This window comes from Cynocephalus volans, chromosome X (genome assembly GCF_027409185.1).
Source record: "Cynocephalus volans isolate mCynVol1 chromosome X, mCynVol1.pri, whole genome shotgun sequence".
In the NCBI taxonomy this organism is placed as follows: Eukaryota; Metazoa; Chordata; class Mammalia; order Dermoptera; family Cynocephalidae; genus Cynocephalus; species Cynocephalus volans.
Window position 1 is genome coordinate 119,480,223 of NC_084478.1, and position 12,796 is coordinate 119,493,018.

Here is a 12,796-nt window from a genome sequence, read left to right on the forward strand (position 1 = left end):
TTCCTTCCTTCCTTTCTCTCTCTCTCTTTCTTTCTGTATGAAATCCAGCAAATCTGTATTTAGAATTTAATGCTGTTCTCTATGCTTTTCCTATAATAGCATGAAAAAAATTGCTTTGCTCAGCCATGATTACAGGTAAGAAGTACATTGTGATTCTGACATTGCTTCAGTAGTGACAGTAAATAACCAAGAAAGAATTGAGCTAACATTTGGCCAGTAACAAATGGCATGATGGTTTATACAGTTTTCTTCTCAAATAAGGGAGGAAGAAATGGTATCTTTGATATTATGCCTGTTTTGATAGAAGCTAAAGGTTTTATATACAAGTAAGTTGGAATTAATTATTTCAGAATTCCAAGCTCCTTAGATTGGGGGATTATTGCTAGCTAAGTTCTAGGAGGATATTTGATGAAGCCAGAACTCCTGGGGTCCTACCAGTTCGAAAAGAGGACTAGAGTAGCAAACATCAGCCAGCTAGAAGGCAGCTAGCTCGAGTGTGTCTCCACAAACTAGTCAAAAACTGAAAACATCAGTCCCTTACCTAGTTCTTTTCTCAACAAGACTCTCCCAAACCTACCAGACTGGCCAATTTTTTTTCCTTTACTCAAAAGACTTTTTTTAGTTGTTTTGATCAAATTCACTGGCTGTTCCAGTGTCACTTAGCTATAGCTTCATTTCTAGACCAAGAAAGGTACATGTTCAGTCCAACATCACCCCCTACTGGTTTGCCATTAGAGACGAGGAAAATGTGTGATAAATCTTAATCTTCTCAAATTATCTTTTATTTTTCTTTAAAACATTGAAACATAATATACCCTGCTCTCATTCCCCTCTCTTGAGGAAGAATCACTTTCCCAATAGTAGGATGATATCATCCCGTCTATCCCTTTACAGGTACTCACGTAGCCCTGTTGATTCCATCCGAGAAGCTGTGTTCACAGTGTCTCCAAACAAGCAGTATCTGGGCATGGTGAGGCCCACCACTCCAGCAACAACCGGCCCTATACAGTCACAGGGGGTAAGAATTACAGTCAACAGGTATGCACCCAATGCTAATAGAGGAGCACTGCAAGGGCAACGAATGTAACTTTGTAAAAGAATAAATGTTGCCATCAGATAGCTCCAGGAATCTCAAGGAAGACATAATAAGTAATGAACTCATTGCTGTGAAAGAAAGCAAGTTAATAACAATGCAGACATGACTACCCTTCTGATTTATACCTTTGTTCCAAGTAACAGTTACACCCAAGATGCTTATATCTGTCAACAGGGACAAATAAGCATTAAACCCAAACCAGAAAAGCCTGGGCAGGGACTCAGGATCCAAACATGTTTGCTGCAAGGAAAAAATGTGACTCTTTCTGGTGCCTTAGGGTTTGAAAGGAACGATCTCATAGGTCTGCCTGTCTCCCAACTGTGTCTATTGAGAGAACTATTACTAAGACAGTGGAAAATCTAAAACCAAGTACTTGACTTTCAATTATCTGTGTTAGGAGCATGGAAGAGCAGTAAATATTGATAATCCAAGAATATTTTCTGTTTGCCCTTAAAATGTTTTTTTTTTCTTACATTTTAATATGGCTGTGGTAGGTGTTATAGGTAATTGAAAAAACTTCAGCAGCCATACTAAAAAGTAAAAAGTAAGTTCAAGAGTATCTAGAAAGTTCTCCATCTTCACCTTTCTGATCTCTGCTCATAGAAATGTTTAAATTTTTCAGCATTATGTTTTTGCTGTTTTCTCAGTTAAAGAAAGTAATTGCTTTGCTCTAGAAAGTTTTTTTTTTCTGCTGAGAATAGAAATAAATAAAAACTGCAAAACTTATATATTTCTCATTTTAATTCTCTTCTCACTCATTCAGAAGCATTCACTGAGTACTGAGCTAGACAGCAAGGGGAATAAAAAAGAAATGTAACACATGGTCTCAGTTCTCCAAAATTTTATACTCTAATTGAAGAGAAGAGACTACCAAACAGGAAGCAATTAAGCAACAACCCAAGACAATGTACTGTTGAGGCAAGACAAATAGTACAGACAGAAGAGCTAAAACAGTTTAGAAAATGGGGGAAGTTGCTTATTAGGACCTGACTCAGTCAAGAAAGGTCCAGTGGGGAAGGAATGATTTGATTTGGATCTTGATGGGTGGGGAGGATTTGAATAGGCAAAAGGGGACATAAATCAAAAGGTTTGTGGTTGAAATTGAGCACGGAATTTTGGGAAGCTCTTAGAGAAAGCATTCTGACTAGTTCAAGTGGTTGGGGAGAAACTGGAGACAAGGTGGGATTAAGTGGGTTGTACAAGATGGAGGACCTTGAACCACTACAGTACTTTGAGCAGAGAATTACATGATGAAAATGATTTTTCTTTCATTTTTCTCAGATCAGTGTATAGAATGCATTGAAAGGGGAAGATGTAAAACCAGAGAAATGTATTGAATGGTTGTTGCAGTAATCTAAACACAAGGTACTAGAAAGGAGGCAATGATGAGAACTGGGTGGCCAAAAAGGGGTGACAAAAGAAATGTTATCTGTCAATTAAAAAATATTTTAGAAATCAAACTGAAAAAAATTAAAAAATAAAAACCAACAACATTTGGAGATAGTCGTGATGATTACACAACAATGTGAATGAACTTAAATACCACAGAACTGTACACTTAAAAATGGTTAAAATGGTAAATTTTATGTTGTGTATATCTTACCAAATTTATAAAATGAAAACAACAACAAAAGAGAGAGAGAGAGAGAAAGACAAGAAAGGAGAACCAACAGACTTATTGCTGTTTGATTGATGACCATGAGAAAATTGGTATGGGCTTATGAGTTTATACTGATTTGTGGGAAAAGCTGACTTGAAGTTTTAAATGTGTTAAATTTGAAATAATGGTGAATCATCCAAGAAGAGATGTGCTGAAGGGGGTTGGAAATGTAAAACTAGAACACAAATAAGAGATGAGGGCTTTTCTTTAAAAGAAAAATACTGAACACCTGGTATGTGCTAAGCACCCAGGATACAAACATGAGTAAGATATGGTTCCTGTCACCAAGGAGCTTAAAGTCTAATGGAAGGACAGACAAGAAAACACAGATTATGTTGATCACTATGAGAAAGATAGATGGAAAGAGACAAGAGTAGAAAAAAGAAGATGCTATTGCAGTGGTTCAGGCAAGAGATGCTGATGGCCTAGACTTGAGTAGTGAGAGTCAAGGAGAGACAAGGTAGATTCAAGAAATATTTAAAAGGTAAAATGTTCAATGTTTAGTAATTGTTTGAATGTTGAAGGTCAGAGTGAGAGAGGAGTCAAGAGGGTGACTCTCAAGACTAGCTGGAGTAACTGAGTCAATAGTGGTACCCCCAACTGATGTAGAGAATAAATACAGGAAAAGAAAGAAGTTTGTACAGGAAGAAAATAATTCAGTTTTAGATGTGCTGAATCTGAGGTCCATGTGCAACATTCGGGTGGAAAATCCAGCAGGAAGTTTGATATACAAGTCTGAAGCTTAAAGCAGAAGACTATGCTGAAGGTATGGAGTTGGAAGTTATCAGCATACAAGTGGTAGTTAAACCATAGACATGAATGAGATCACCCAGGAGAGGATGTAGGGGGAGAAAAACAGTGTATCAAGACAAAACCCTGGGGAATACCAATAATTAAGGGGCAGATGGAGACAAAAGGAATTATCAGACAATGGCAGAAAATAAAAGCCAGGTTGGAGTGGGTTGAGAAATAAATTAGAAGTGAAGACGTTCGGAGAGCAAAGAGATCACCAGACTGAGAGCTTTGCAGAAAAAATGCTAGAGAACAGGAAGAGATGAGAACCAGTAAGTGAAACAGAGGGGTGGCATTCAGAGTGTGAGTGTGTCATGAAAGCCAATAGAAGGAAGTTTAGGGAGGATTGTCATGAATGCTGAACGCTGCAAGAGGTAAGGGCAGATAAGGACTGGGGAATGGTGAGGAGTGAAACCAGATTGAAAGGGGCTGAGGAGGGAGTGGATAGTAAAGAAATGGCACAGTGAGTATCATTCATTCTTTTAAGAAGTTGGTAGAAAAGGGATGAAAAGGAGAGGGGATGAAAAGGAGCTTAGAAAAGCAGAGCAAAGAAAAAGAGGTTAGGAGTGGAGAAGGGAGCAAGAGGGGCCAGTAGGTAAGATATCTGTGACATCAAGTGAGATGTCTGTCAAGATACCTGTGAATGTGTGATGTTATATTGGAAGAATACAATAAGGGGCAGATCTTGAAGATATTCAAACAAGAGGGGATGAGTGTGGGAGAAAAATACTTCAGGAGTTGAGATTTTAATTAATTAAATGAATTGTCCTAAATAAATCATATACCTGTTGATCTCGTAGCATAGTCAAACATGGAAATGTTGGCTCTAACCAGAAGGATAGACTGAAAGGGTTTGGTATTTAGAACAAGGGCTGCTGCACACTGTGGTAGTGCAGGTACTGGAAAGAGAGTAAACACAGGTAGGCATAAAGGGATTATGCAGCTGTGGACATCTGGATAATCCAACTACCAGGAATCAGGAGAGCTACCCTTTTTTCTTCCTTTTCTAGTCTTCCAGGAGGTGCATGGGAATGTTTTCTCTTGCTTTAACTGGTTGTCTTACCTGAATGCAAGCCAATTCGAATTCGGACAGGCACCTCTGGCATGTGCCGCATCTTAAAGGTACCCACAGAGCTCAGGATATCTAGGGACATGTTTGCAATCTCAGCTGCATGCCTACTGCCATTCCTCTTTGGGAGGCCTGAGGCCACCATGTAGGCATCTCCAATGGTCTCTACCTGGGAATCAGGGAAAATAGAATTAGCAAGCAAGTAACTTCTTTGTGTTTCTTTCTTTTTTTTTTTTTTTTTCTCCACAGAGCTTTAAAAGTGTGATGGAGGCTAGGAGGTCTTGTAAAGTGCGGAAGGCAGAGAGAGGCTCTCAGTGGTTCACAGGCCTAGCTGCACATTAGAATCACTTAAGGAGCTTTATAAAAAATACCCATGTCTAGGCCCCACACCCAGAGATTCTGAAATACATGTAGCTACTTCATAGGCTCCTGACTGACCCTAGAGAAATATCAGGTTCCAAGAAATTCCTGGGAGAAGAGAAAGGGGAGATTTCTGGAACTGTCCCTAGGATGTCCCTGGGGAGCACTCTAGGAGAAGGTGCCTATGATGCTCCCCCAGCAAGCACTTCTCTAGTTGATTCTGGGCAAACAAGCTAGGGCAGCCTTAAGGTCAGTATAGAGAAAGGGAAATGAAGGACAAGGAAGAGTCTGTTCCCTCTGCTTCGCCTTGCTAATATGATAGAGTGAGTTTTGCAGGTTTATTGAGTATGAGAACTGGGTCTTTTGCCACCAGTTACCTCCTCCTCTCCTATTGCTACCTCCCTCAGGGGCAGCAGTATTGGCCCTCAGGGGTTTTGCAGGGAGCAGTTAGACCTAGACACCTGGAAAGAAACACAAATCTATGCTCCTCATCATTCCCACAGAAGTGTGCTCATTCTTTTAGATGACCAGTAAGTCAAAGCTTTTCAGGTAAATCCAAAAAGATAAGTAAGCTAAAGGACTTCTATGAAGTGAGTCAATCAGACTATGCTTCTACAGGTTTGGATCCAGTTAAAATTCATGTTTTCCTAGAGAACTGCACTCACAGAATGCAGGAGTTAAGAGCATGAAACTCTGAAGTCATACTGCCTTGGTTAGAATCCCAGATCTACCACTTAGAAACTATGTGGCCATGGGCAAGTTACTTTATCTCTCTGTGCTTCAGTATCCTCACTTATAATGACAGGACCTACCTCATAGGGTTTTCTAAGGACTAAATAGTTTATATATTTATGTCAAAGCCCTTAAAACCTGCCTGGTAGATGATAAGATATACTAAATGCAAGCTATCACCATAATCATCATCATCATCACCAAATGGGTATGTCTTGAAATCAGCCTTAGAACTGTGGCCTTGATTCAGATCCAGAGAAAAAGAGTTTAGCAATAAGCAATAAGCCCCTCATCATGACTTTCTATATAGCCAATAACAATGGTCTTTTGCATCTATAGGACTTTGTACCTCAACATACTTCCTTCTATCTAGCATCTCCCTTACCTAGTGCAATCTCAGGAAAGGATCCCTGCCCTCAAATATGCACACCTGCCTGCACAGAGGAAGGAAGGGTGACATTGCAAATGCTATATGAGAGGTGAAACTCAGTAGCTGGCCATTATCAGAGAGTAGTGGTTGACCCTTCGGCTTTGACGAGTCAGTGACTCAGAAGGCCCTAAGGATATGAATGAGGAAATCAGAAGAACAGGGAGCATGGTCACAGCCTGGCCTTGGTGTGCAGATGGCTGTGGGGAATTGTGGGTTGAATCAGACAGCATAAGCACACTGAAAGGGAAGGTCAGATACAGAGAAGGGTCTGGTAGAAATGGGGGTGGTGGCAGAAGAACTGAAACTGAAAACAAATCACCAGCTTCAGAATTCAGCAGTAGCCTTCTCATTTCCATTTCAGATTATCAAGTGCCAAGGGAGGTGATTCCAATTTTACAAGTAAAGAAAATGGCAATACAAACAAGTTTGGTGATTCACTGCTGGTTCAATTTTATTTCCTTTGTACTGTGTTGTTTTTCATACACAGGACTGAAAAAAATTAGATTCCATTTTTGAATTTATATATCCCTGCTCCGTCTTGGGAACAGCCCACTACCTCCCTACTGCAGCCATGAAGTAGCAAAATAGCTGAAGGACTTATCCCTAAGACCCCCAACAATTGTCTGAACAGAATCAGCTGGATTGATTAAACCAGTGGCTGTGTTACTGCCCATACTGAATCATCTTTGATTTTAGTTTCAACTGAATTAGCTTTCAGCGATTTTCTTTTCTCTTCAGGCTGCTTGAGTTCAGCAAGTTAAGACAGGCAGTCTGATTCCATGGATTTTTCCTCCACCGTGGTCTCTATGTGTGCTTCTTGATTAGCTTGCAGCTCCTGCTGATTAACAGGTTTGATGTCTATTTCTGAGCCCTATTTAGGTGGCTTGGCCTAGCCCTGAGGCTCTCTACCTGACCTGAAAGGGCCCTGTCTAATATGAGATAAACACACTACCCTGTGTGTGATTTGAGAGCTGGAACATTTCAGACTACCGTGAAGGATCCAGTGAATGGAGCTACTCATTCTCCAGCTCTACATTGGTTCCTGGGACAGAGGAGCTGTCTAAGGTTTGGGATGCCTGGGACATCTTTCTCCATCAATAAAACAAGTATCCATATTGCAGACAACATAGAAATGTCCCTGCCCAGCTATGAGATTTTCAGTCATTTTCTGCCTAGAGATAAGACAACATACAAAAACAAGGGTAAGGAAGCACGACACCAAAATGAGTGAATAAATTCATCTGTTCTCTACTAATCTTCTGCAACCTTTGACAGAAAGAGTGGAAATTGACAGGCTGGAGGAGTCGGGGAAGATGGGAGCAGGGGCTTGCAACCTAACAATTAATCATATCCCCAAACCTCAGACCAATAGGTGGGCTTTAGGTTACCCTGTAGCAATTTCAAAGAGTTGAGGTCTAATAGAGCCCTGGTGTAATGCCAAGTTCCCTCCTATAAAAAAAAAAAAAAAAAAAAAAAACAGTACCTAATGGAGGAGACCAAAGTTTAACAGCTTGTATTAAATCTACTCAAACTTTACCAAGGTGAACTCTGCAGCAGTCACCAACTATGGGCAAAACACCAATACTTCTGTATCCTCTTCAGTGTCTAGCATGATACGGCCTCCACTATGGGTCCTCAGCTACTGAAGTGCGATAATTTTCTTGGCCTCAAACTCTTCTTAGTCTCAGTTCTAGAAAATGACTCAAAAGAAATCTGACCAGCAATCTCTTGCTGGGTTGAGAGCTGTTGTTTGGTAAAGTAGGAAATTATATGCATTTTATATGGCCTTTATTTCCAACGGGATACCAAATGGAAGTGGTGTACTACTTAAATTTTTATCCCTAAATAACAACATTCTATAAATTGCATCCTTCAATTTTGGAATACACATAGATGAGCCTCATATAAAAATTTCACTCTGAAATATATTTCCTTGCTAATTAACTTACCTTGTAGACATCATGACTGCCAATGATCGCATCAAAGAGTGTATACAGGTCATTCAGAAGATCCACCACCTCAATGGGCTCACTCATGGCTGAGATGGTGGTAAAGCCCACAATGTCACTGAAGTACAAGGTGACCAAGTCAAAGCCCTCAGGTTCAACTGTGCAGCCCTTTTTGAGAGATTCAGCAACTGATCTGAAAAGTAGACATAGCTTTTCCTAAGAGGACACCAGCCTCCCTCCATGCCACACACACCTGCTAGAACACAATTTCTCCAAAAATCACCACCAAGTAAATGAGGAGGAAGAAAATGTCACCTGAATGAATATATTAAATCATTCATTTATTCTATAAATATGTACTGAGTGCTCACATTGTGCCAGGTACTGTCCTAGGTGCTGGAATACCTCATTGAATAGACCGACCTGGTTTGTGCCTTCAAGGAGTTTTTTCAACTGTGTATTTCTACCTTGTACCCCCCTGCCCCCCACACCCGGGGAATGTTCCCAGGCGATTGCCTTTTCATAAGACTAGTTTCTTCAATTATCTCCTAGAAGATCGTGTTACCACATAATAAGATGCCCTGGAAAACTAAAAAATTGTAGCAACAAATAAAGTTTTCAACTAAAGGAGGAAAAAACCTGGAAAAACAACCCTGCTGCTTTCCTCTAGAAGCTCAAAGAAGTGACTTCTTTGAATTGGTCACAAAGGGACTATAGAAAAACTGAGGCACCAAAAACTTAAATGACCAGCATGATCCACAGGTAGTAAAAAATTAGGATGTGTGCTCTGCTCCCTTGGTTTCCAATTCTACTTTGATTTGAAGGTGTGATTCAACCCACTAGAAGTAGAGAGGGTGCAGGACAAGGGAAGGAAGTGGTTAGTTGATGGGTAATATTTTTTCTCTTTTTAATAGAACACACTGTTATACGGATTCACACTCCTCAGGTGTTCCCACATACGGTGGTAGCATCTGTGTTAGAAGCTTTTCCGTTTTCTGTTTTTCAATTTCCAGCTCTTCAGTCCGCTCTCGGATCAAATCTTCCAAGTTGCTAGAATATTGTTCCAGCATCCGAAGCATAGAATCAATGATATTGGTCTTCTTTCCTTCATTGAAAGTTTTAAACTGAAAGTAAAACAAAAAGAGGAGCCAGGGAATGCTTACTCCCCAAACTCAGCGATGATGGAGCAGGCCCCTTTATCACAAATCCTTTCCTCTAAAATGAGGGGGCAGGAGAGGTGAACCCAGATATAAATAACAAAAATCACCCACTACCCTAATTGGCACTCTAGCCCACTCACAAGGCTCTTTTTCTCGCAAGTACTTTTCCCCCTACCTTCTGGTTCTTTCCAGTCTGAGTAAGTGTGCTCTGGGAAGGCTCCTTCAGTTTTGAGATTGCAGCAGGATTTGGTCTTAAGCCCAGGCCAGATGTCGGTGGGGTAAGGGAAAAGAGGGCAGGAAGTGTTGTTTCACTGTTCTAAATCATCAGCCTACCAAATCATCCTTATCCTCAAATGCTACTGTGTTGCCACTTCATGGATGGTGGAAGATTGCTTGACCTTTTAAAGAAGACAGAAGACCTACATGGTAATATTTACCCCTATTTTTTACCCTGGGGTCCAAGAATAATGGTGTCCCCTAACACCTGCCCTTCAAGTCAGTCAGGTTCATGTAGAAGTTCAACTGGTCTTGCCACATTCTATGCCCTGATCCCTTGGTGATGGTTGCATACCACAAATTTTCAATACACTCTCCCAGGACCTTCTTCATCTACAGAGACAGTGGCAGCACGACGGGTAGCTCTTCCTTACTGCTCTATTCAGCATGCACGTGGCTGTGTTCACAACAATAAAAGACTGGGGGTGGTTTTACTGAGCAGACATCTAGGGCTCTGTCCCAATGAACCTTCTTATACAGCTGGGCCATACATGCTCCGCTTAGCAACCAATGCCCCAAGGCCAACTTGAGGAATTTCCTCCTGAGCCTGGTCTACATCTATATGTCCACCACGGTCCTGGGGGTAACCTCAGCAGCCGGTTCAGATCCTTTGGGCTCCCCCTATTGCCTAACCCAGGGAACCTCCTTCTCTTCCTCCTCCCATTTAAGTTTTATTAACTGCAGGAAATTGGGAGGCTAGCCTAAATTTCCAATGAAGCATTTTAGTGACGGCAGCCCCAGCGATGTCTTGTTTGAAGGTCACCTGATGTGCACTCCTCCTATCTATCACTGGCTTCTGTGCTGCCTTCTGAAATAACATCTCTAGCATCAACACAAGGGCAAATGCTTTTTCTCTTGCCTCATGGTAAGTTTTAGAAATTTGACCTTCATGGTCCTTTGCCTTTTCCATACTATCGAACACCTGTTTGAGTGTCCTCAAGAAACCCAGCCAGGCTAATGGAGGCATTGTTAGCTGGGGACACGGATGACTTCATAAGCAGGGCCCCTCAGGCTTTCAACCCAACTCCTTCTCTTTTCCGCCTCAGATACCTGCCACTCATAAAGTATCTCAGTGCTGTACTCCAGCCAGGCTCAAAAGCCTCTCCACCAGAGCTGACACAGCACTCACAGACAGCACCCGTTTTGGTATCCTATAATTTCAACAGAGCTCTAAACTGCATGCTCTAACACAGGAACTGCACCCCAGCTTCCTTAGCAAGGCTCGCTCTGCCTTTTCCTTCATCCCCCCTTCCAATCTCCACCTTGGGGGAAAGAATCATCCTCTTTAGAAATTAAATAGCTCAAGGAGAGGGCTTATCACATTTCATGTACCCCATTGCCTCAAGTAGTTCCCAGGGAACCTAAGGAATCTCCTGCTTTTGTACTCCACATTCACACTTTCTTCCATCTTGAACACCCTTTCAAATACCCTACATTTTTCCTGACCCTCCAAAAACAATCTGGCATCACCTAAATGGTATACTTGTCATCAGAGTTCCCTGGGAACTCCCAACCAAACATGGCTCTGTGAGGAGCACCATCTATTCCATGATACCCATCTTCTAATGGTCTCAATGTCATTGCCTTGCAAATGCCTGGTGGCTCAATTTCGTCTTTGAAAGATTGATTAGACCAGATTGTGGATGGGCTGGAACAGAGCTCTGGACACATAAGAATACCAGAATTAACCCTTGGGCTCTTGGAGGATGTGCTAGTGATGCTCCAGAACGAAGGACTTCAAAGTAGCCACCCCCAGGCTGCTGCTCCAAGAGGAGTGCCCTTTCCCCTTGCAAGAGGTTCCTTTCGCAATATGACAAGGACCCAAGGAGTTAGCCTTGGGTAGGCTGAGTTTAGGATGGCTTCTGAGCAGTGGTGAGATTCAGAGTCCTTACCTGGTTAAATATTTCATCAAAACTTGGTCGTTGTTCAGCAGCTTCGGTCCAGCACTGCCTCATCAGCTGGAGACATTCTGGAGGGGCGTGCTCGGGAGGAACCACTGGTCTGTACACAGGAGGAGGCTTCTTAAGTCTGTTTATGATTTCTAACCAGATACAAGAAGAGAAAGGGTTACGAATCATGAAAAAAGCACCAAGATTTGGCAAAGACAACTGAGTTTTAGCCAAGAAAGGGGTTGGTTAGGAGAAAATACAGAAGGGCTATCTCCTTTGCTTTCTCCTTAGATAGCCTGAGTATAGGTTGTATGTGAGCAAAGTCTGCATCAGGTTGTTGGGGAGAGGTTGAGAAATTTATCAGTTGAACTATTGGTATCATTTAGGCACAGCTTTATCCTATTTCCGCTAGGTTTTAGATGCAGCCTATCTGAGGTCGATTCAAATATTGTTACTTCAGGGATCTGGTTCCCCTCAGCCACTCCCAAATCATCTAAGCATTCCAATCTCCACAATAGACCCACTTAGCCCCTCCTGCAGGCACAGGCCCAGTCCAGGTCCAAGCTTTGGGCCCTGCCTGGCCTCTAAGCGAAGGAAATTGAGAACTACAGTAAACAGCTCAGGGCATTCAACAAAATCCTCCTGGCTGTTGGCCCATGAACTCCACTTGAAGTGGAACATTTACTATATATCAGACTATAGGCTGAGCACCTTGCATGCATTATTTCATTGGATTTTCACTACAAACAGAAGAGATAGGCACTCTTATTTTCATTTTACAGGTGGGAAAACTGAGGCTCAGAGAAAGTAACTTGCCAAAGTCACGTGACTAGTGACAGAGTTCAAATTTGAATCTAGCAAGTCTTGATCTACAACACCTAGAGAGGTGGGTGGCTAGGGGCCAGATCGTGAATGGCCTTGTATGTCATTTGAGGAGTCTGGGCTTCATTTAACAAGAGATGGGGAACAGTTGGAGGGCTTTAAGTATAGGAGTGATGTGGGACCCTGAGTGGGGCAAAGGATATGTAAGTGTTTTTCTTTTTCTTATTCATTTTTAAAACCTTTTATTTTGAAATAAATTTAGACTCCCAGAAAAGTTGTAAAAAATGTACCCTTCACTCAGCTTCCCCAAATGTTAGCAACTTACATAACCATAGTACAAAGAAAATTAGCATTTTATAGTAGAGTCCTTATTTGAATTTCATCAGTTTTCCCCTAATGTCTTTTTTCTGCTCCACAATCCAATTCAAAAGCCCTTATTGCATGTAATTGCTGTGTCTTGGTCTCCTCCAACCTATTACAGTTCCTTATTCTTTTCCTGCCTTTTATGACTTACATACTTTGGAAGAGTACTAGCTGGTTGTTTTGCAGAATGTCCCTAAT

General features: G+C 41.6%; 1 protein-coding gene across 1 annotated transcript in view; it reads right to left on the minus strand.

The window, feature by feature from the left end:
- GUCY2F (guanylate cyclase 2F, retinal) overlaps positions 1–12,796 on the minus strand; it is a 95,436-nt gene that overhangs the window by 8,647 nt on the left and 73,993 nt on the right. The window contains exons 11-15 of the mRNA XM_063084115.1: positions 11,417–11,565; positions 9,049–9,212; positions 8,089–8,281; positions 4,612–4,786; positions 903–1,001 (exon numbers count right to left, since the gene is read on the minus strand). Coding sequence (XP_062940185.1) covers positions 903–1,001; positions 4,612–4,786; positions 8,089–8,281; positions 9,049–9,212; positions 11,417–11,565 — 780 coding nt within the window. The remainder of the gene's footprint in view (positions 1–902; positions 1,002–4,611; positions 4,787–8,088; positions 8,282–9,048; positions 9,213–11,416; positions 11,566–12,796) is intronic.